The 24,985-nt window shown below is 43.6% G+C and overlaps 1 protein-coding gene across 3 annotated transcripts in view; it reads right to left on the reverse strand.

The window, feature by feature from the left end:
• GRTP1 (growth hormone regulated TBC protein 1) overlaps nt 1-24,372 on the reverse strand; it is a 70,351-nt gene extending 45,979 nt beyond the window's left edge. Inside the window, exons 1-5 of one of the 3 annotated variants that reach the window (XM_023737438.1) lie at nt 23,633-23,887; nt 22,649-23,170; nt 7,876-7,936; nt 5,153-5,311; nt 866-990 (exon numbers count right to left, since the gene is read on the reverse strand). In XM_023737438.1, the coding sequence (XP_023593206.1) occupies nt 866-990; nt 5,153-5,311; nt 7,876-7,936; nt 22,649-22,720 (417 nt within the window). In that variant the 5' untranslated portion in view covers nt 22,721-23,170; nt 23,633-23,887. Of the gene's footprint in view, nt 1-865; nt 991-5,152; nt 5,312-7,875; nt 7,937-22,648; nt 23,171-23,632; nt 23,888-24,127 lie in introns of those variants that run through there. The other 2 variants (XM_023737437.1, XM_004382963.2) reach the window with 2 other exon arrangements.
• Between the last annotated feature and the right edge of the window lie 613 nt (nt 24,373-24,985).

Raw genomic sequence — 24,985 nt, forward strand, 5'->3', positions numbered from 1 at the left:
GACAGGGAGTGCTCTCCTAAAACATTCACAGAGGCAAGTCCTTCTGCAGCCCAGAACCCTGCCCGGAATCCTCAGAGCTGGGGCTGGCAAGCCCCTGCAGACCAGCTGCCCCCTCTCACAGGTGGTCCCCTCTGCTCTCTAGGGAGCACAGAGAACTCACACGGCAGCGGCAAGCAGAAGCGTCCCATCAAATGCACATGCACCCATAAAGAGACCGTGTCTAACTTCTGATGTCCCTAATTAGAGGCTCTTCTTGGTTGTCTCTATTAAGTACAGAAGTATCCCTTTGAATGCTACCAAACTGAGATCATTTCATAAACTAACAAGAAATGATTTTTTCCAACCCCACATGGTAATTTATACAGCAAATCAAAAACAAGACTGAATTAAATTGGTAGGCAATGAAGCATACTGCACCCCTTATCTTTCATTTCATGGAAGATCTGACTTCCACAATGTAACCTCTAAGGAGCACACCCACCCCACAACACACACACACACACACACACACACAATTTGCTCTAAGGTAATTCCGGTTCTGACTACCTTCATATACAAATAAATACTGTATTCACTTAATTTACTTCCTATCTGTTTCCCAATGTTCCATCCTCACCCTATCTATCACCTTGACACCAAAAAACTATCATTAAACAGATGTTTTGCTACTTTTCTCGCTGGAAAATATTTAAAGCCATAGTCATTTTTTTTAAGGCATTATAACTTAGGGAGTTTATGAACTGGATTGAAAAAGAATATTTAACTTATACCTAGAGAATATCACTGTTGTAAATTTGTTAGGTATCCATTCTTTCCACCTGTCCATCTGCTGCATGCTAGTTTACAGGCTACCTGCTATGCTTACCTGGCAATATCCCACTCCTTGGTTATGACGCCCATATGCCAACAACACATTGTGCAGGGTCTTTTGTAAGCAGGGGTCTGCAGTTTTCCGGAATTTTACATTCTCGGGAAAAGTCCTGTTCATATCTGTAGGGAAATGTACGAAAAGAATTATTCAAAAGACAGAAATAACTGACTGATCTAATATATACTCTGAATCATTCTTGTGTTTCTGTCCCTAAGGGAAATCCCCAGATCTCACTCATGGAGTGCTGGGATTCCGCCTAGGATTAAAGGAACGATTTTCAACCCTGAATCACCTGGTGAACCTTTTTTAAAAAAAGCCTGAGCCCTACTCCTAGAGAATCGGATTTAACTGGTTTGGACTAACTTGGACTTTTTTTTTTTTTCTTTTATTGTTGCAGTTTAAGTGAAAGTTTACAATTCAAGTCAGCCTCTCATACAAAAACTCATACATACATTGGTATGTTAAATTGGAATATTTTTAAAGCACCCCACTAGGTGATTCTGATGTATAGGTAAGGCTGAGAACCACAAATTGAAATCAAGAACACTGACTCTTCTTGGGAAAGGAATCTTTCTGAAGCAGATCATGAAATATATCCTAAGACTGGCGTGAACTTTCCTTATGTGGGTGACGATTACCAGCACCCTCAATGCAGTCAAGGAAAGGGACAGAGTTAGCATGTCAGATGGAGTTTGTTGGTGTCAGAAAGGAAATGAAAAGGGCATTCCTTGGATTCCCACATGCCCTGCTCCCAGCTATAGCCTGAGAGGACAGATGCTGGGTCCCAACAGTCCTTTCTCTTAATATCAGTGATGGCGGATGGATTTCTCAGAGCTGAGGGTTGTGGTGCTGCTGGAGGCCCTCCCACCACGATGGCAGTGAGATGCTAAGCCCAGAGACCTCTCAACTCCTTTGCCCCACCCACCTCTTTCTGGACACACACCTTTCCTCACCTTCCTCCTAACCCTAGGGACCTACACGCACCTCTGCTCTCACATTTCCCCCTCTTCCAGAAAGCACTCTTAGCTAAGGAGGACTCTCAACTCGACGATGATGGAAAACAGTTGAAAAATATTTTACACAAAACTTTGGAAATTTCTCACAATTGCAAAGGTCCAAAAAACAAAGAATTAGAACATACCTATATTCCCTTTCAGAATAAACAGACAAAACTGAATACTAAGGACTAAATAAGCTCAGCATTGCTGACTTTTGTATACAGGAGGATTTCTCTGCCCCAACCTCTTCCTACTTATCATGATATCCTATTTCCTCAGCCCTTCACCATCGTGCCCCCAAGTCTGTCAACAGCATCTCTGATGATGTTATTTTTGCTCTGGCGAAGCCATTCTCCTCCAGGGCCCAGCAGAGGGGAACACAGATGCTTTAACAGTTCACCAAGACAACACTATGCCCTCGCACTGACCTGACTTCATGAATTTTTAAAGCTGATTTTTACATGTTAATCTTGTAGACAGGTAGAAGAACAAACACGATATACATTGACTTAAACAATTATATTTTCTTTTTCCTGATTCTAGTGACCCTAGTTGGATTAGAATACTGGTGTTTGCTACTATATACTGTGTATGATTACCAATATGGATTACCTATAGGACAGAGTAGAATTGCCTCATAGGGTTTCCAAGGAGTGGTTGGTGGATTTGAACTACCAACCGTTTGGTTAGCAGCCGAGCTCTTAATCATTGTGCCACCAGGGCTCCAATATGGATTGGGATACTTTTAATATGAACTGGATATATATACGTATCAGTATATACATATCAGGATAGGACACACACCAAGCATGAACTTTTCCTCAATGCTAGAAGATGGCACCATGCACATTTTTTCACTCGGTACCAAAGGAAATCTAACCACCATTTTAGCAATGAGGTCTATATGAGCACTGTAACAGTATTTCTATTACCAACCTATACCCTCCCTCCAGGCCTTATCTTTGTTTATTAAAACTATATCTGAGTAGAACATTATGCTTAATGTCTCACAATACATTGCTTTTTATTGTTTTTTTTTTTTTTTTACAAAAGAGAAGTTTTTTCACCTGGAATTCTAGACATTCCAAAAAATGGAATAGGTCAATGGGAAATGAGAATGTTTTTACTATTTCAAACTGGAGTGACCAGCTGTGCTCATTACTGTGTAATACTTTTTAATATGAAAAGTTCTTCCAAATGTTTTGAAATCTTTCTATGGAAATGCCCCTTCTCTCCATTCAGAGACATGGACAGGGGTTTTTAGTCTCTATTTATATAGCATGAAATTGGCATTGTGAAAACGAAGCATCCAACATACCGCCCCTGTAAAACGATTTATCCAAAAGTGCTGAGCACTAAGCAGAGTTTTAAAATTCATTTGTCAAATGAATATCAATATTCTGGAGTCCCTAGTGGTACAGCTGCTAACCAAAAGGTTGGCAGTTCAAGTCCACCCAGGAGCACCTCAGAAGAAAGGCCTAGCAATCTACTGCTGAAAAATCAGCCACTGAAAACCCTATGGAGCATAGTTCTGCTCTAACAAACACGGGGTTGCCATAAGTCAGAGTCGACCCCACAGCAGCTGGTAATCAATATTCTATTTTATTTAAATGCTCAGCCTACCTTAAATCTAAGTTCTCTTCTTCCAAATCTGAATAAGCATTTCTGGCCACGCTGAGTGATAAACACCCAGGCTGTGACTGGGCGCAGCCAGCTGCTGCTTCTGTTCTGCGACCTTTGGCTGTATTTTGCTCTACAATAATCAGGATGCAGCTATCTGGCTCCCACACTGGCGGGCTCAGTCAGCCCCTAGCTCTCCCAGCCTCTATCGGGAAGTCCCTTTTCCCACTGGCTTCAACCCCATGGGTATGAGACCCCCAACAGGGCAGGAGCCAAGCCTACCAGCAAGGGCTGAAGGATGGCCACCCCTCACTGGGGACACCCACTTCCTCACTGTCATAAGTCATTCCAACCCCTCAGCACTTGAAGTTTTTTAATTAAGTATTTTTAATTTAAATTTGTATTTCTCAAAAACTGTTACAATCAGAGTCAAATGTAGTTCCTAAAAATCTAATTATTTAATTTAGCTTAATTTTTTTTTTGGAACACTTCGTATTTTTAAGAGACGGCAACCCTATGCTTATGTGACTGCTGAGAATATTGTAGGATAAAGACATTAGACCCCAAAAATATCAGTATCCCTAGGAAAGTATTATAGTTTGACGCCCATAAAATTTATTCCAAAAAAAGAAAACTCTGTGCATTGTTTCATGTTACATATGTAAATATATATGCAAATCTACATATACTAATAATAGGTACAAATCCCTTATGGTAATTATCCTACTGTATTATTATTACTTATGGAGTCCCTGGGTAATGCAAATGGTTAACAAGCTCAGCTGCTAACAAAAAGGTCGGAGGTTCAAGTCCATCCAGAGGCATGCTGGAAGAAAGGCCTGGTGATCTACTTCCGAAAAATCAGCCATTGAAAACCCTACAGAACACAGTTCTACTCTGACACAGGTGGGATCACCACGAGTCAGAGTTGAAACAACAGCAACTGGTTATGATGATTTTGCTCACTTGACTGCCTTCTCACTTTCCTAAGCATTTCTCCACGGAAGAAATCTGGTCTTTTTAACACCATTTACCTTGTTAGCTAGCTAGGTGCTCAAATACTTGCTGAATGAATTGAAAATAATACTCTCCCCTCATGAACACTCAAGTTTTATTTTCCTTTGAGAAAATATAATTCCAAATCGAAATCAGTTGATACATCTTTAACAAAGTAACTTTCCTCACCAACATCACAGCGGTAAAAACTGGGTGAAAATGTAATTCCTTTCTTGGGATGCTCTGCCTGACCTGCTTCCCTCTAGGTACACTGCACTCACCAGAGGGACGAGGAAGTTATCACCTTGGGATGCTTTCCCTGACCTGTTTCCTTCCAGGTACACTGCACTCACCAGAGGGACGAGGAAGTTATCACCTTGGGATGCTTTCCCTGACCTGTTTCCTTCCAGGTACACTGCACTCACCAGAGGGACGAGGAAGTTATCACCTTGGGATGCTTTCCCTGACCTGTTTCCTTCCAGGTACACTGTACTCACCAGAGGGACCAGGAACAGTTATCATCTTGCGATGCCTTCCCTGACCTGCCTCCTTCTTACACTGCATTCACCAGAGGGATGAGGAACAGTTATCACCTTGGGATGCTTTCCCTGACGTGCTTCCCTCTAGGTACACTGCACTCATCAGAGGGACCAGGAACAGTTATCACCTGTCCGGATGGCTTCCTCCAGGCTGTCATTTCTCTCTTCCTTGAGGAGTCTGTGGTAGTAGCCAGGATTCTGTTCCATCTGGGCCTGAGCTCCGCTCACCCCCATCCAGACACGTGCCCGGTGCTCAAGTGGAACACCTTTTCGGATATAGCGCTTTACTGAAACAGACAAAAAGTGGGTGATTTTGAAGGACAGCCAAGTATTAAATGAGGTCAGAAACCTTGGGAAAAGGTCAAAATGGCATCAAATGTCAATGCTTTTAGCTCTCACCATTTCTCTCCCTAAATAAAGTATTTAAAAGACCCAAAACTTCATACCTCTCTATCAAAACTGTTACATAGACTATTTATAAAATTCTACTCTCCCCTCCTAACACTAAGCATAAGCTAGGCAGACTAGAATAACCATTAGATATTTTTACTTCCATCCCAAATGACTGAGACGCCTGTCAGCGGCTGCACTGTTCACTCCTTGATCCATCCACTCACCACCCATCCCACCGACATTATGGTGCTCAATGCTGAGGACAGAAAAGAGTTAGGCAGAGCATACATAATCAATGTGGTAACAGCAAAGCTAGTTATACACATATACACAGAGGAAGAATACCTCAAAGGAAGTGAGGGCAAAGCTGAGTGATAAAAATAAACAGTAGTCTGAAGTCATCTTTAACTAAGTAACAGTTTAGTTCAAAAACTAAAGCTTGTCACCTTTGAGTACTGAGTTCTCTTTAAAAAATTACCTGTATAAGACCAAATGGACAATAGCTATTTTATTTATTTTATTTTTTACTGTGCTTTAGATGAAGCTTTACAGGGCAAATTAGTTTCTCATTAAACAATTAATACACATACTGTTTTGTGACACCGGTTGCCAACCCCACGAATGTCAACACTCTCCCCTTCTCAACCTTGGGTTCCCTATTAAGAGCTTTCCTGTCCCCTCCTGCCTCCTTGTCCTCGCCCCTGGGCTGGTGTGCCCATTTAGTCTTGTTTTGTTTTATGGGCCTGTCTAATCTTCCGCTGAAGGGTGAACCTCAGGAGTGACTTCAGTACTGAGTTAAAAGGGTGTCTGGGGCCATACTCTCGGTTTCTCCAGTCTCTGTCAGACCAGTAAGTCTGGTCTTTTTTTGTGAGTTAGAATTTTGTTTTACATTTTTCTCCAGCTCTGTCTGGGACCCTCTGTTGTGATCCCTGTCAGAGCGGTCAGTGTTGGTAGCCGGGCACCATCTAGTTGTGCTGGACTCAGTCTGGTGGAGGCTGTGGTAGTTGTGTTCCATTAGCTATACGGACTAGTCTTTCCCTTGGGTCTTTGGTTTTCTTCATTCTCCCTTGCTCCAGGTAGGGTGGGACCAGTGGAATATCTTAGATGGCCGCTTAGGCACTTTTAAGACCGCAGACACTACTCACCAAAGTAGGACGTAGAACATTTTCTTTATAAACTATGTTATGCCAATTGAGCTAGATGTTCCCAGAGACCATGGTCCTCAGCCCAGTAATTTGTTCCCTCAGGGATTTTGGATGTGTCTATGAAGCTTCCATGTCCTTGCGTTGGTCAAGTTGTGCTGGTTTCCCCAGTATTTTGTACTGTCTTACCCTTCACCAAAATTATCACTTACCTATTGTCTATTTAGTGTTTTTCCCTCCCCACCCTCATCATAACCATCAAAGATAGTTTCTTTCTGTGTGTAAACCTTTTCATGAAAATTTTTATAATAGTGGTCTCGTATAATCTTTGTCCTTTCATGATTGACTTATTTCACTCAGCATAATGTCCTCCAGATTCATCCATGTTGTGACATATTTCACAGATTCATCATTGTTCTTTATTGTTGCATAGTAGTCCATTGTGTGTATGTACCATAGTTCGTTTATCCATTCATCTGTTGATGGAAACCTAGGTTGTTTGCATCTTTTTGCTATTGTGAAAAATGCTGCAATGAACATGGGTATGCATATATCTATTTCTGTGACGGCTCTTATTTCTCTAGGATGTATTCCTAGGGACTGGGATAGTTGGATCATGTGGTATTTCTGTTTCTAGCTTTTTACAGAAGTGCCATATTGTTTTCCAAAAATGGTTGTACCATTTTGCATTCCCAAGGACAACAGCTATTTTAGGCATAGATGAGAAGGTTGAGGGGAACCGCATTTACCTTAATGAGAGTGAAACAACAAGAACAGCAATAACAAAAATGTAGACACAATGTAAAGAATGTAACCAATGTCGCTGTTTCTTATGTCTAGAAACTGTCGAATGGGAATGGGATTGGCTATGTATATTTTCACCAAAAATAAAATATTAATTTAAAAAAACAGAAAAGCAAAGCAAAACAAAAAGAGATAATCAGGAACATAGGGAGAGCAGAAGCAGCAACACCAAGTCTAAGGGACACAAAGAAGGTAAGGGACTGCTCAGCTGATACCTGGGAACTACAAGTAGACAATGTTGCTAGAGCACCAAGTACAAGGCAGGGAGAAGCAATTAACAGGAGCAGATGTAGGCAGGGGACAGATGATGGAAGACCTTGTGTGCCAGATTCAGGAGCATGGGTCTTAACCCAGAGGTGACAGGGAGGCAGTCAGGCCAGTGACCTGGTCAGGTTTGCGTTTGGGAAGCTCTCTAGTAGCTTTGTAGAGGATGGACCGAGGGGGCTGAAACCAGTGAGAAGGCTAAGATGGTAAACACAGGAGAAACAGCAAGTTTAGGGATGAAGACTTACCAGAGTTCAGTTGTAAACATCTGAAGTGTGACATGCCTAGTTCGCAGCTTAAAGGCTTTAGCTGGAGATGTAAATTTGGCAGTCATCAGGATAAATATGGGAGTTGAACCAACAAAAGGATAAAATTAAGCACAGGTAACATGTAGCATAGAGAAACACTAGCCACTGTACCTGTGAATGTGACCCTGTTTGGAAATAGGGTTTTTCTTTTATTTTGTTAATGAGGTCATACAGGAGGAGCGTAGATCCTAACCCTAACTCCCTCTGAGTGGTGTCTTACAAAGGGGAGTACAGAAGACAGTCAGACACAGAGGGGGAGACGCCATATGACAATGGAGACAGGTGCATCTATAAGAGCAAAGGAACGCCAAGGATTGCTGGCAGTCGCCAGAAGCCAGGAGAAGACTACAGATGGCGTTGACACAGACGAGGCTCTGATTTGGACTTTTAGCATCTCCAACTGTGAGAAGATAAATGTTTGTTCTTTAAAGCCACTCATTTTGTGGTATTTTGTCATAGCAGCCCTAGGAGACTAAGAGAGCGTGAGAAGAACTGGCAGCTGAGATCGGAACACTACATTCTGGTTACTGCATTTCAATACTACATTCGAAGGACAAACAGAAGAGGGGGAAAGCTTGATGGAAACTGAGGCTGGAAAGCCAGAGAGATGCAAGGAAAACTCTTAGCGGGTGGGCCCCAAGGGGCTGAAGAAGGTGAGAGGCTCAAGAAGAAACAGGTGAAGGCTAGCAGAGAGAGCCAGGGAGGCAAAAACTAAAAAAGTGGGGGGAGCCCTGGTGGCACAGTGGTTAAGAGCTCAGCTGGGTGGAAATAAGAAGGAAGGAGAAGTAGAGAACATAGTTCTTTCCAAAAATCCAGATGAGAAGATGACACCTCTATCAAGGGAGGAGACCGACTTCAAGTCAGGAAGGGGAGGAGGGAGTTAGGTAGAAGCTGGATACCTGAACCAGCGTGTGGACAGAGACAGGGTGAAGCACAAGAGAGAGAAGGAGCAAGGTCTGGGGTGAGATGGGGGAAGAGCACAGGGGAAACACAGCAGACTCTCTGAGAGAAGAAGAGAGAAGGTGAAGTTTGGGAGCAGTGCCTAGGAGAGAAGGTCCACAGGTCACATGAGGGCCCAGCTGAGGTGAGAGGTCAAGCACTTGTGCCACTGCCTGCAGGTTGTCACCCCAGTAGTTCCAGGTACCTTGGTGAAAGAAAGAGAGGGTGGCATTGCTGGGTGGTAGCTCTGCTGGGCAGCTGCCACAGGAGGACAAATGGGCAAGGGAATCTAGGATGCTGGTGACAGAGGATTTCAGATGATCCAGGTTTTTACAGACAAGGTCACAAAACCACAGGGAGCTGAAAGACAGGGAAAATGGAGGAATTCAGAGACTGGATGCTTTAATGGAGTTGAAGAAAAAGTGTGATGATATGGAGTGAGTGGCAAGACAACAGGCTGTGGCTGGACAGCGGGATGTTTGAGTGTTCAGATCTCAGAAGTGAAAATTTCCAAGGGTGCTCACAGGAGTGGGTGGACACGTTGAGGGGAAGGAAAAAGGTGTCAAGAAGGCAAGAGACTTTCCAGCTATCACTGTAGATGGGTCACACTTAGGGACCCTGATGTTAACCCCAGTGACTGCAGGCATGCCAAAGCAGTCAGTGAATGTGGAGGATGTGAGCAAACAGAGATAAGAAGTGGGAGAAGAGGTCACAAGTCTATGAAAAGTCATAAGCCATATAAGAAGGTTTTTAGTTTCGTTTTTGTTTTTTTCTGACAACTGTAGGTTATAAACATTTTTTCCTTCACTCCCTCCCTTCCATTTTCTACTTCTGAGTGTCCTTGGGCAAGTTAAGTTATTTCACTCTGTCCCTCACAAAGCTATCATGATGATTACATTGATTAACATAGATAAATCGCTTAGAACAGGATCAGGCACATAGGGTTTGTGATTACTATTTTACACTGATCATCTAATGGTTAGATTACCTCACTTCTCACTTGACTCCTAGAAATGTCTAGCTTTAAGATTTTTTCCTGTTCCATTTCATCCTATACCCAGCTACCTTCCTTTCAGAGGGCACATACGGAATGTTGACTGGCTGCAGGTTTGGCACAGGATCAAGCAGTTTCATTCGGTTGTGCATGGGGCTGCAGCAAGTCAGGGGCCTGCCTGAAGGAAGCTAACAACTGCAACTCGTCTCTACCCTCAAGGCGCTCACAGGTTTACCACTTCCCATAGCCTCTGCCACAAACCCCAGCTCCACCCTAGATGTTTCAAGGCCTCCATTAGTGGCCACCCCACAGGCATTCAACCTCTGCCCTTGGGGCCTCCCAGTTTCTTCCTTCCAGCTGAACCACACTGTCAAGGTTAACAAACCTGATTTCCCAATTCTTATCTGGGAATCCAGAGCAGTATTTCCTTCAAGGATGACTTCAACAAGCATCTTCTCTGGGAAGCCTATCTTATCTAACCCTCATGGGTCACTCATTTACTCTGAGTACCCTTCGCATTTTTTAACTCTATTACCCATTGCCATCTAGTTGATTCCAACTCATAGCAACCCTATAGGGCAGAGTAAAACCACCCCATGGGGTTTCCAAGGCTGTACTCTACAGGAGCAGATCACCAGGTCTTTTCTCCTGTGGAGTAGCTGGTGGGTTCTGACCATTGACCTTCTGGTTAGCAGCTGAGCGCTTAACCACTGCACCACCAGGGCTCCTTTTTGAACTCTACAAGCACAAAATCAGGCATAATGTTTCACTCCCTTAGAACTACTCCCAGAGGAATTCACGTGTTTGTGCTTCCCACAGTCTGAGCTCTACCCAGAGAGACGCTCATACTTATCCCTCATTAATTGGAGTGCAAACTCGGAACCAAGCACTGTGCTAGGGGCTTTCACATTCATTCTATTCTGATTAATTTCTTCCCAGAAACTGTCCTAATTCCAACAAGGTATCTGTGGGTACCTCTCTCTGGAAAAACATTTTCTAAAAATGATTTGTGCAGAGGTAGAAATACTTTCAGTCCTAGCAATTAATCAGCAACAGAATGTCCACACATACCACTAGAACCCATCGGGTAACTTAGACATAACCAAACACCTTGCGGGATGAAGTTTCTAGGCTAAAGGCAAAGGACCATAGACTCGGGGGACATCTATGTCAACTGGTACAACACAGCTCATAAAGATAATATTCTGCACACTACTTTGGTGAGTAGCGTCTAGGGTCTTAAAAGCTTGTCAGCGGCCATCTGAGATACAACTGTTGGTCTCTTCCTGTCCGTAGCAAAGTAGAGTGAAGAAAACCAAAGATTCAAGGGATCAATTAGTCCAAGGGACTAATGTACCACAGGAATCACAGCCTACATGACCCCGAGAGCAGAAGAATTAGATGGTGCCAGGCTACCACTACCAACCGCTCTGACTGGGATCACAACAGAGGGTCCCAGACAGAGCAGGGGAAAACTGTAGAACAAAAAATCAAATTCACTAAAAAGACTAAACTGACTGGTCTGACAGAGACTGGAGGAACCCCCAAGACTATGACCCTAAGACACCCTTCTGACCTGGAACTGAAGCCATTCCCGGAGACCATCTTCCAGCCAAACAACAGACAAACCCATAAAATAGTAACACCCAAGAGGAACGTATTCCTTAGAACAATTGATTATGCTAGATCACAAGGGCAATATTTGCCCAAAAGCAAAGATGAGAAGGCAGGAAAGGGCAGAAAATCAGGACAAAAGGAAATGGGAAACCAGGACGGAAATGGGGAGAGTGCTGACACATTTTGGGGAATGAAACCAAGGCCATGAAATACTTCATGTACAAATTATTGACTAGGAAGCTAACTTACTCTGTAAACTTCCACCTAATGCACCCCCCCCCCCAAAAAAACAACAACAACAACAGAACTTATCAGGTGGGGGCAAATGCAAAAGTCTGGGGACAGGCTGAGCTCACAAGGAAAAGGACAGTGCGAGCAAATTTGTGCAAAAAGCTGTATCTAAGTCACATGTAATCTCATAGCCCCAAGCAGACCATCAGACCTATGAATGCAGCAGCCATTTATATGTAATCATACGAATGTTAGAAATGTTGGAATAAGCGAGGCTAGGGGAGCATTCAGAGTCCTGGTAGCACAATGGCTAAGTGCTTGGATGCTAACCAAAAGGTCAGCAATTTGAACCCACTCAGCAGCTTTGCGGGAGAAAAGACCTGGCAATCTGCTCCCATAAAGATTTACAGCCTAACACCCATGTTCATTGCAGCATTATTCACAACAGCAAAAAGATGCAACAACCTAAGTGCCCATCAACAGCTGAATGGATAAACAAACTATGGTACATACACACAATGAATACTATGCAACAATAAAGAACAATGATGAATCTGCGAAACATCTCATGACATGGATGAATCTGGAGGGCATTATGATGAGTGAAATAAGTCAACCACAAAAGGACAAATACTGTATGAGACCACTATTATAAAAATTCATGAAACGGTTTACACACAGAAAGAAACAATCTTTGATGGTTATGAGAGAGGCGATGGGTGAGGAGGGGAAAACAGTAACCAGACAACAGAAAAGCGGTAACTTTGGTAAAGGGTAAGACAGTACACAGGACTGGGGAAGTCAGCACAACATGACAAAGGCAAGATCACCGAAGCTTCATGGATACATCTAAACTCCCCGAGGGACCAAATTACTGGGCTGAGGTCTTGGGACCACGGTCTCAGGGGACATCTAGCTCAATTGACATGATATAGTTTATAAAGAAAATGTTCTACGGCCAACTTTGGTGAGTAGCGTCTGGGGTTTTAAAAGCTTGTAAGAGGCCATCTAAGATACTCCACTGGTCTCACCCTACCTGGATCAAGGGAGAATGAAGAAAACTAGAGACACAAGGGAAAGATTAGTCCAAAGGACTAACGGAACACAACTACCACAGCCTCCACCAGACTGAGTCTAGCACAGCTACATGGTGTCTGGCTACTACCACCGACTGCTCTGACAGGGACCACAATGGAGGGTCCCAGACAGAGCTGGAGAAAAATGTAAAACAAAATTCTAACTCACAAAAAAAGACCAGACTTACTGGTCTGACAAAGACTGGAGAAACCCCAAGAATATGGCCCCTGGATACCCTTTTAACACAGTACTGAAGTCACTCCTGAGGTGTGACTCCCTTCAGCCAAAGATTAGACAGGCCCCTAAAACAAACAATAATACACATACCTCAACCATGTATACAAGCCTAAATGGGCACACCAACACAGGGGCAAGGGTGAGAAGGCAGTGGGGGACAGGAAAGCTGGACAAATGGAAACGGGGAACCCAAGGTAGAGAAGGGGAGTCAACACATCATGGGGTTGGCAACCAATGTCACAAAACAATATGTGTATTAACTGTTTAATGAGAAATCAATTTGCTCTGTAAACTTTCATCTAATAAACAATTAAGAAAATATTCTTCAACCTTAGAAAAAAAATTTACAGTCTAGGAAACCCTATGAGTCCGTTCTACTCCGTCCTATATGGTCACTATTAATCAGAATCAACTCGACGGCACACAACAACAGAGGCGCTTTCACGTAACATTTCCCCTCAAAAAAAAAAAAAAGAATCCTCATACCCAAGGAAGCTAATTCTCACAAATATTGAGAAATTTGATGAACACCCGAGGCAAAAAAAAGGAGCTGTATTTCCTTCACAGTGAATTCACTTCATCAAATTTTCATTAGTTTTGGTATAAAGATTATTGTTTTATATTGTTTGTGACTGGAATGATAATAAAAGTATTTAAGTTGTCTCAGTTTTTTCAGCTAATCTCTGTAAATTGAGAATTATTTTATTTTATATGAATATTTTTATTGACAATAAATACATGAAAAAGTAACTAGTAATTTCCTAATAACAATAGAAACAAACAGGAAAAGAAGCCACGAAACACGAGGTATCTCAATTAATCGATAATGAGTAATTTCCCAGGCAGATGGGAAAGATTTATAAAATTAACATTCAAATTAATTACGTTAAGCCCAAGGGTGCTACATTGTACTTTTAATGACCTTAATTTAACCTGCAAAACAGTTAATTTTCAAAGCAAATATTCAAAGCTTTGTTTTCCTTTTAAATTATATCATTATTTTAAAAGAATCCACGCTGGTCTCAGGGAACATCTAGTTCAGTTGGCATAACAGAGTTTATAAAGACAATGTTCTACATTCTACCTTGGTGAGTAGCGTCTTTGGTCTTAAAAGCCTGTGAGCAGCCATCTAAGATACTCCACTGGTCTCATCCCTTCAGGAGCAAGGGAGAATGAAGAGAACAGGATACAAGGAAAAGATTACTCTGAAGGACTAATGGACCACAGCTACCAAGGCCTCCACCAGACTGAGTCCAGTACAGCTAGATGGTGCCCGGCTACTACCACTGACTGCTCTGACCGGGATCACAGCAGAGGGTTCTGGACAGAGCTGGAGAAGGATGTAGAACAAAATTCTAACTCACAAAAAAAAGACCAGATTTAGTGGCCTAAAGGAGACTGGAGAAACCCCAAGAGTATGGCCCCCAGACACCCTTTTAGCTCAGTGGTGAACTCATTTCCCAGGTTCACCGTTCAGCCAGGGAGTGGACAGCCTCATAAAACCAAATGGGACTAATGAGGCACAGCAGTCCAGGGACAAGGGCCAGAAGGCAGAAGGGGACAGGAAAGCTGGTGATAGGGAACCCAAGGTTGAGTAAGGATAGTGTTTATGTGCTGTGAGGTTGTTAACCATTGTCATAGGGCATCATGTGTACTGTTAAATGAGAAACTATTTTGTTCTGTAAGCCTTCATCTAAAGTGAGAATAGCAGCACAATTGGAAGAGTGTAGTTGATGTCACTGAACTGTGCATGTAGAAATTTTTGAAATGGTGTATCTTTGACTATGTATATTGCCACCAAAAAAAAAAAGGTCAAGAAGGGAGAGGGTTGACATGTTGCAGGGTTGTTAATCAATGTCATAAAACAATATGTGTACTACTGTTTCATGAGAAACCATTTGTTCTGTAAGCCTTCACCTGAAGTACAATAATAAAAAAAAAAAAAGAATCCATGCTTTAAGAAAAAAGAAATATAATCACATGCAATTAGTTAAATTCTACAAACTGTCATAAAAAGACAAAGATCTGAGGCATCAGTGTACTGAACAAAAAAAACGATTATAGGAATAACTTTACAGGCTAGTCAAGAAAAGCATTCAGAGTAAAATCTTATTAATTCAAACTCCAAGGTGATCCAAAGTTTGTGATCATCGTATGTGAATGCCTTAAATTAATGGCACCAGAATTTAAGTTCTCTGAGGACAAAGCCGTGTCTGCCTGTTCACTGTTGTGCCTTCCACTCCTAGAAGAGCACACCCGGGAGCATGGTTTATATTGAGGTTTGGCTCCAGAGCTCATGACCTCTTTGAAGGGAAAGGTAGCCAGAAATGCACTGAATGAGTCGTTCATCATTCTTTGCTGAACAGCAAGGATAAGGCAGTCAGTCCCACCACAGGCAAGAACTGTTCTAACTTAGAGGCAAGGTAGCAAAGAGGAAAGGACATACAAAATCAATTGTATTTCTATATACTTGTAATTAACAATCAGAAATCAAAAAAATGTAAATAGGATCATTTACAGTAGCACCAAAAAAAAAAAAAAAAAAGAAAGAGAGAAATACTGAGGTATAAATCTTACAAAATATCTACAGGATCTATATATTGAACACTGGAAAAAGAAATCAAATAAGACCTAAATATACAGAGAGATACACCATGTTCATGGACTGGAAGACTCAATATTGTAAAGATGTCAATTCTTCCTAAATTGAGCTATAGATTCAATGTAATTCCAGTCAATGTTTCAGGAAAACAGTTTGTAGAGAATGACAAATTCTAAAACTTACATGGGAAGGTAAGGGAACTCTAAAAGAGCCAAAATGAAGTTGGAGGACTCAAACTCTCTGATTTTAAGGTTTACTATAAACCTACAATAATCAAGACAGGGTGGTATTGGTGAAAGGATAAACATATCAACTAACGGAATATAATAATTCAAGCAGACCCACACAAACAATTGCTTTTTGACAATGGCGCAAAGGAAATTCAATGGAGACTTGATAGTCTTTTCAGCAAAGAATGGTTAAAAAAAAAAAGAAAACCACCAACAATATGAAGAACCAGCAAAGATGTGGAGTAACTGGAATGCTCATAAATTTGTGGTGGGAATGCAAAATGATACAGCCACTTTGGAAAACACTTTGGCAGTTTCTCATGAGTTAAACATACAGTTACCATATGACTTAACATTCTTACTCCTAAACACTTATCCAAGAGAAATGAAAGTTTAAAATTAGCACAAAAACTCAATATGAATGTTTATAGTTGCTTTAAGCAACCTAAATGCCTTCAACTGATAAATAAATAAAAACATTTTGGTATACTCATACAATAACATATTTCTCAGCAATAAAATCAAATGATACAGGCAAGATCATGGATAAATCTCAAATGCATTGTGTTAAGTGAAAGAAGCTAGACTCCTGGAAACGACTAAACACTATGAATGGAGAAGACATCAGCGGTTGCCTGGGGTGGGGAGATGAGACTGACTACAAAGAGGCAGCAGTAGGGAATTTGGGGGAGTGACAGAATTCTTCTGAAATTGACTGTGGTGAGGGTTACGTGACTCTGCATTTGTCAAAACTCATGGAAATGTACACCAAAAAGTATGAATTTCACCGTAGTTTAAAAAAATTATTTACAAATATCAAGTGTGGGAAAAAAAAGGAAAGGGAAAAATGGTTAAAGACACCAGCTTTGGAGTCAGACATCCTTCTACTGCTATGACTTCCTAGTTCCAGACCTTGAGCAAGGTGCTTAACCTTTGCAAGCCTCAGTTTCTTATGATGCTGAAAAGTTTCAGTGGAGTGTCCAGACTAAAATGACTAGGAAGAAAGGCCTGGCAACCTACTTTTGAAAATCAGACAGTGAAAAACCCTATGGATAGCAATGATCTGATCTGCAACTGATTGTCCGGATGGCACAGAACTAGGCAGCATTTCATTCCATTGTGCATGGGGTCACTATTAGTTGGGGGCTGACTCAACAGAGATAAAGCACTTAGCCTAGTGCCTGAATTATAACAAGGGCTGATTGAATCTAAGTTAGTTATAACAGTAATAGCAATACCCGGAAGTTTCATAGCATAAAGGTTTCTACTACTTTCTTTTTGATACATTTGTTACCTGAATTTACAATGTTTCTTTATATGAGAGTTAAAATATTATAACAGACTGACAGTTTCCCAAGGGCAGTGCTAACCACAGATCAATCACTAACATTTGAAGAAGTGTAAAATATAAAATAATTGGGAAATCTTTTTAAAAGATATTACATTCCAGAGAATTAGCTTCCAACTATCTCCCCTAACAAATTTAAGTAAATCTTTAGCTTTTTATATTTATCTTTTAAAATGTATTTTTGCAATTTAATTTTAATTTAGATGGTGGTAATATTCTAAGGGAAACTCTGGTGGTGTAGTGTTTAAGAGCTATGGCTGCTAATCAGAAGATTGGCAGTTCAAATCTACCAGGTGCTCCCTGGAAACTCTATGGGGCAGTTCTACTCTGTCCTATAGGGTCGCTATGAGTCAGAATCGACTTGATGGCAACGGGTTTGGTTTTGGGTTGGTTAATATTCTAAGACTTCAGTGTGGATTATACCTCAACATAAAGAAAACAAAAATTCTCACAACTGGACCAGTAAGCAACATCATGATAAACGGAGAAAAAACAACATCAAGGATTTCATTTTAGTTGGATCCACAATCAATGCCCATGGAAGCAGCAGTCAAGAAATCAAATGACATACTGTATTGGGCAAATCTGCTACAAAAGACCTCTCTAAAGTGTTAAAAAGCAAAGATGTCACTTTGAGGACTAAGGTGCGACTGACCCAAGCCATAATATTTTCAGTCACATCATATGCATGCGAAAGCTGGACAATGAATAAAGAAGATCACAGAACACTTGATACCTTTGAATTATGGTGTTGACAAAGAATACTGAATATACCATGGACTGCCAGAAGAATGAACAAATTTGTCTTGGAAGAAGTACAGCCAGAATGCTCATTAGAAGCGAGGATGGTGAGACTTCATCTCATGTACTTGGTACATTTTATCAGGAGGGACCAGGCCCTTGAGAAGGACATCACGCTTGATAAAGTAGCAGGTCAGCGAAAAAGAGGAAGACCCTCAATGAGATGGACTGACACAATGGCTGCAATAATGGGCTCAAACATAGCGATGATTGTGAGGATGGCGCAGGACCAGGCAGTGTTTCGTTCTGTTGCGCACAGGGTTGCTATGAGTCAGAACTGACTTGTCAGCACCTAACAACAAGATTACAGTAAATTTGTTCAGTAGTCTTTTATACTATATTTTTCTAAGTTGAGGGATAAAGAGGAAGCTGTCATCTTAATGGTTGCTGGTATATATTTGCTATGGAAAAAAGAAAAAAAAATTCACTGCATCCACAAATAGCAAAATCAAGCCAAATAAGTTACAGCTGTCATCCTGAGACATCCTGAATGCAAGATTTGAGGGCAATGGTATTGCTGGAGACATTAAGATAGAAAGCACAGATGCAAAACCTCCAAAAAAAGAAAAAAAATCAGAAGGACGGAAGAAGCAAGCTACGATAGAACAGGATAAAAATAGAGATTTCAAGGGCGTGCTTGCTGAAATTCAGTGATGTGGTTCTGAAAACTGAGCTCCTTGGCTATTAATCACCATAATGAGGGCTCATCATTCTTCACCATGTAATCTTTTCTTTGGGGATGTCACATACCTGACTATACTGCCGTCAGCCTAGAATATCTAGCAGGAAAATATCAGATCCACATTTCTGGAATAAGTCACCCACTCCAGTTTTCTGTCTGACGTAACTCTCTAGGAGCGTTGCCAGTGCTAATAAGCTCCCTGGCTGCCACACAGAAAACCACACTGACGCGCGAGCAGGGACATACAGATCACGGAAGCCATCCCATCTCCACACTCCTCTCACCTGATTCATCAGTGTTCCCCCTTTCCTAGAAAAACATGACATGCTGACAGGCTATTCTCTAGTTCATCCTAACACTCTGGCTCCCATCGTTCTAGTTGAAGGCTCACCAGGAGCCAAATATATTTGTTTCTTAACCTGTTTATACCAGTTATACCCATTACCATAATTACACAGTTTAATTAATGTTACAGATTGAGTTGTGTCCCCTAAAAATATATGTTCTAAATCCTAACCCCTATACCTGTGGTTTTAATAATCTCATTTGGGAATAGATTCTCTTTGTTATGGTAATAAGATGGCATTAGTGTAGTCTCTGTCTTAAGTCAATCTCCTCTGAGACATAAAGAGGCAGAGATGGGGGAAGATGGGTGCCCCATCACATGAAGATCACCAAGGAACCAAGAAATAGATGATGATAAGAGACAAGGACCTTTCCCCAGAGCCCAGAGAGAAAGCAAAGCCTTCCCCTAGAGCTGGCAAACTGAATTCAGACTTCTAGCATCCTAAACTGTGAGAAAATAACTTTTGTTAAAGCCACACACTTGTGGTATTTCTGTTATAGCAGCACTAGATAACTAAGACAACTAAATATTACATAAATCAATGAAACATTAAAACAAGAAAGTTGTTATTTCCATAAAAACCAAGTTGAGTGTTTTTAAAGGTGGAAACAACTGAAATGTTCATCAACAGATGAATGGATAAACAAAATGTGCTATATATACACACAATGGAATACTACTCAGCCATAAAGAGAAATGAACTCCTGATATATACTACAAAATGGAAGAACCTTGAAAACATCACGCTGACTGAAATAAGTCAGTCACAAAAGGACAAATATTGTATGATCCCACTTATATGAAATAAGCAAATATATAGAAACCAGAGATCATTAGGGGACACTGAGGTTAGGTTAATGATGGTGGAATGATTTGGAAAAGGATAGTGAGAATGGTCGTACTACTTGAAGAATGTAATTAGTGTCACTGAATTGTGCATGTAAAATTATTGAGATGGCATGTTTTAAGTATATTTTTACCATAACAAAATTGAAAAAAAAATAAAGCAAAAGGGAAAAATAAAGGCAGGTGTTCAGCTGGAAACACATTAAACACACAGAGGAGATCAGGGATAGAACATCAGTGTATTAGGATTCACTCACGCACACAGCATATTAGCTCCAGGGGCCCGAGCTGCCTCATTTGTAAAGCAAAAAAAGACCAACCTGAGGTCATTTCCAGCTCTATGCTTTTATGAAATGCTATTATTACCAGTTTTTAGTAAAGCTCAGTGGTATCTCTACACTGGTTCACTCCCCAATTAGAAGGCTCACTATTAACAGTCTCAAGGAAGGACTGGGCCACCTCCTCCTCTCCCAAGTCCCACACTAACCGACAGTAAGTCCTGGTGATCAACCTGCCTCCATCCGGCCCTCCCAGACTCAACCCCACAAATATGTCCTACTACGTGTCAGGCATCACTCTGGGCTCTATTCACTAACCACAATGGCCTTTTTAAAAGCAAGAATTCATCATGTAACTCCCGTTGCTTAAAAATTCGTTTACAATTTGCTTTTCTTGGCGTAATCATGACTGATACACCTCACAAAGCTCTTTGGCACCAGGTCCTCTGGCTTCATCTCCTGATCTTCCCCATCACACACCTCTGTTCATCTGCAGCTGAGACTCCCACCTCCACTCTTTGCTGTTGTTGCAGCTGCTGCCAAGTCAGCCCCGGACTCATGGCGACCCTATGCACGATGGAATGAAATGATGCCTGGGCCTGAGCCATCCCCAGGATTGGCTGGGGACTGGACTGCTGTGATCCATAGGTTTTTCACTGGCTGATTTTCTGAAGATTGCCAAGTCTTTCTTCCTAGTCCGTCTTAATCTAGAAGCCCTGCTAAAGCATGTTCAGCATCATAGCAACATGCAAGCCTCCACAGACAGATAGGTGGTGTCTGAGCGTGAGGTGTACTGGCCAGGAATCAAACCTGGGTCTCCCGAATGGAAGATGAGAATTCTACCACTGAACCACCAATGCCCCTGCCCACACCTCTTCACCTTTGTTAATGTCCTCTCTCCTTCAAAAGTCTGCTGAAGTGTCCCCTCTTTCAGGAGGCCTTCTAATAAGCCCCCTTTTCCCTATTTATTTGAGTTCCCATACCTCCCTGGGCCCACTTCTACCATAGCTCTTACCACAGAGCACGACAACTATTGATTTTCCTGTCTCTTCATCTGCTACACTGTCTGAAACGCTGTAGGCAAACATTTCATTCATTCATTTAACAAATGTTTCAGTAATTATCCCAGCCAAGCACTACTGCAGATGCTGGGCATTCAGCAGTGAATGAAACAAAATCCTAGCAGGGAGACACGGATTCTAGTAGTGGACACAAACAACGTACAAAATAACTAAGATCCATAATATGTTACATAGCAACGAGGAGAAAACCATGGAAGGTGGCAGGAAGTATGTGTACGTGTGGCAGGAGGAATGGACTGCCTCCGTGAGGTGGCATTTGAGTAAAGATGGGAAGGAAATGAGGGGCGAGCCCTATAGGCTCTGAGGAAAAAGCACTACAAGTAGAGGGAACGGACAGTGCAATGATCCCGGGGTAGGAGCAGGCAAGGTAAGCGCAAGGAACAGCCAGGAAGCCACTATGCCTAGAGTGAGTGAAGGATGGGAAGAGAGCAAGAAATCAGGCTAGAGTTCAAGGCGAGGGGTGAGGGCAGCAATCATGCAGCATCTTACAGGGCATAGCAAGGACTCTGGCTTTTACTCTGAGGGAAATGGAGAGGGTTTTGCCATACAAAAGGATAAAAGGAGAACCTTGCCAAATTTAATTTTGAGGCGTAACGAATCAGTCAAGAATCCCTAGGTAGCGCAAATGTTTAAGCGCTCACCTACTAACTCAAAAGTTGGCAGTTGAAACCCACCCAGACACACCTCAGAAGACAGGCTTTGCTTCCAAAAGGTCACAGGCTTGAAAACCCTATGCGTTAGTTCTACTCCACACATACACGGTCACCATGAGTCACAATCTACTCAACAGCAACTAACAACAGCTTTCTCATCAATCCCCAGACATGATTCTTTGCTGGGACAGAACGCTGCAGTTCTCATTCATATCTAGCAAGAAGGCCTTGAACACAACAGAGAGTCCCTGTTGGAGCAGGAGAAAAGTAGGGTGCAGAACTAAAATTCTACTGAGAAGACCAGGCTTAATGGTCTGACTGAGACTGGAGGAACCCCAGAGAGCATGGCCCCCGGACTCTGTCAACCCAGCACAAAAATCATTCCCAAGGCCAACTCTTCAGTCAAAGATCAGACTGGGCTACAGGACATAAAACGATACTCATGAAGAGTGTGGTTCTTAGCTCAAGTAGATACAGCAGACTAAACGGGCAGCTCCTGTCCAGAGGTGAGATGAGAAGGCAGGGAGGTTCAGGAGCTGGCTGAATGGATGCAGGAAATGAGGGGTGGAAAGGAGGAGTGTGCTGTCACAGTACAGGGAAAGCAATTAGGGTCACATAACACTGTGTGTATAAATGTTTGTATGAGAGACTAACTTGAATTGTAAACTTTCACTTGAAGTACAATAAAATGAAATTAAAAAAGAAAAAAAGGCCCAATCTCAAAGGGGAAAAGAACAGAATGTTCCTTACCTTAACAGTGCAAGTTCTAACTGAACTCAAAGCTATAAGAGTCATCACCAAAGCTGAGTAGGTCATGCACATTTTCCTTTTCTTCCCTCCTCCCCTGAGATGCACAATAGTTTGCTTATCCTCAGTAGGAGGGTGAGAGCTTCATCAGTTCTGGCCACTCAGGGAAAGGGCTCTGGTTGGTCTGATACCTTGCAACCTTATGTTCTTTGGCACCGCTCTAAAAATACACATGCCTGAAGTTCAACCATATCCTCTCCAATTAAGGTATTTAATGATTAAGGCTCTTTTCCTGTAGCACTTAAATTCTCTTGGATTTTAGTCTAGCAGATGTGTTTGTTGAATAAGTAAATCGATTAAGCTTCAAACTCACCTTTCATACTTTTCTGGACACTATTACTTCCCTTTAAAAGTTTAGACCATTTTATTGCTCTTCTAGTGAGTATTACCAGATAGGAGGAAAAAAATTCTTCATAAGATGCATAATCAAAGTCTTCAGGTCTTTCAAATCCATATGGATCAACCCTGCAAGAAAAAACAAAAATTGTGGCAGAAGAATAAAGTTTTCATACATACACACATGGTGCCCTAGGGGCCCAGTGGTTAAAGTGCTCACTGCTAATCAAAAGGTCGGCTGTACGGCCTATGGGGCAGTTCTAGTTTGTCCTATAGGGTCACTATGAGTCGGAATCGACTCAACGACAACTGGTTTACACACACGTGACCTGTTGGGAGCCCTGGTGGTGCAGTTGTTAAGAGCTACCGTTGCTAATCAAAAGTTGGCAGTTCAAATCCACCAGGCGCTCTTTGGAAACCCTATGGGGCAGTTCTACTCTGTCCTACAGGGTCACTATAAGTCAGACTGGACGGCCATGGGTTTGATTTTTTTGGTTTGGTGGCCTGTTGAACTCACTAAATCTCGTTCCAAGGCACACTACCAAAATACATACAGTGACATTAACGCGACAACCTTCCTTGCCCACTCACCACAGTTTTTTTCAACCAAGCATCAGTGTTTTTACGGGAACAAGCTGCCGTGGAAAGGAAAGGACAAGGCGCCTGCGTGGGAAAAAGCAGCAGCGCGCTGACTTCAGAGCCGGCCAGTATTTAATTGTAACCATTCTTAACCGCGGAGAAGCGCCACTGAAAAACGAGACAGTGCCACACGATAGGGAACGCTCCCTGCCAGTCACCGGTCCTGGCGACGCCGAACCGCCAACCCCGGGAGCCCAGGCCGTGCGCCCCGGTCCCTCCCCCGCGGGCTGCAGAAGGAAAAGGGTTTCGCCGACCACGGCGCGGTGGCTGCGATTCCCGGCCAAGGGACAGTCGCGACTCGCACAGCAGCGCCAGCGGGAGACGTGGCTCGGGACACACATAGGCACCTCGCCGGAGGCTCAGCGACCATTCACCAGCCGCCCGGGAAAGGAGCGCTGCCGCCGGCGCCGCGACCCCGCTCCGCGCAGGGGGCGCCCCGCCACCTACCTGGGGACACGCTCCCGCGCCGCCTGCGAAGCCGCGTCTTCGCGGCGCCCCTGCTCCGCCGGCGCAGAGTCCATGCCGCGGGGGCTCCCTGGGAGCTGCGAGGCGGGGGCGCTTTCCGCCGGTGGGGGCCCGAGGGCAGCCGGAGGGCGGCGAGGGGAGCCTGAGGGTGGAGGACGCGCTCTGGGCCGCGAGCTGGCCGGCCCCGCCCCGTGCAGTCCGGCCCGAGCCCTCAGCGGCCGCGGCTCCCCCTCCCGGAGCCGGGCGGATCCGAGGAGGCCGGGGCGTGAGCGGATCCAAAGTTCATCTCCCGGGACTCCGGGAGCCCTTCGTCTCCTTCCGGGCCCGCCGTGGCCGCCAGGAGGCGGTGCGAGGCGACTAGGGTGCGCCCAAGTTGGGGGCGCTCGCGGTGGGGGCGTCCGGCACTGCCTCGGCGCGCTCCACGCGGCCCCCTGGCCGCCTCCGCGCTCGCAGGCGGGCGGGGGCGGGGAGGCGCCGCTGCACCTGCTCCCGCGGCACCTGGAAAGGCAAACGTTGGCGGCGCTGCCCCAAGAAGTTTCCCGGGGAGCTGGAGCGGCGCTCCTAGAGCCTGGGCAGGGGGCCGCAGCTCTTGCCGAGCCCCCTCCGCTGCCCCGCGACCGCGGCCTAGGTCGTCAGTCTCGCGCGGCGGGAAGGGAGGAGGCCGCGGGCGCTGGGAGTGCGAGGTGGGGGCGGTGAGATCCGGGCGGGGACAGCGCGCGCCCCGCCTGGGGTGCGGGGAGGACGCGGACCCGTCGTGCCTAGATCTGGCGGGCCTCGTGCTCCTGGGAGCAGTCGAGGGGCTGGGCACACGCCCCTGAGTCCCGGCTTTTGGGTCTCGGG

This window comes from Trichechus manatus, unplaced genomic scaffold (genome assembly GCF_000243295.1).
Source record: "Trichechus manatus latirostris isolate Lorelei unplaced genomic scaffold, TriManLat1.0 scaffold00102, whole genome shotgun sequence".
Lineage (NCBI taxonomy): Eukaryota > Metazoa > Chordata > Mammalia > Sirenia > Trichechidae > Trichechus > Trichechus manatus.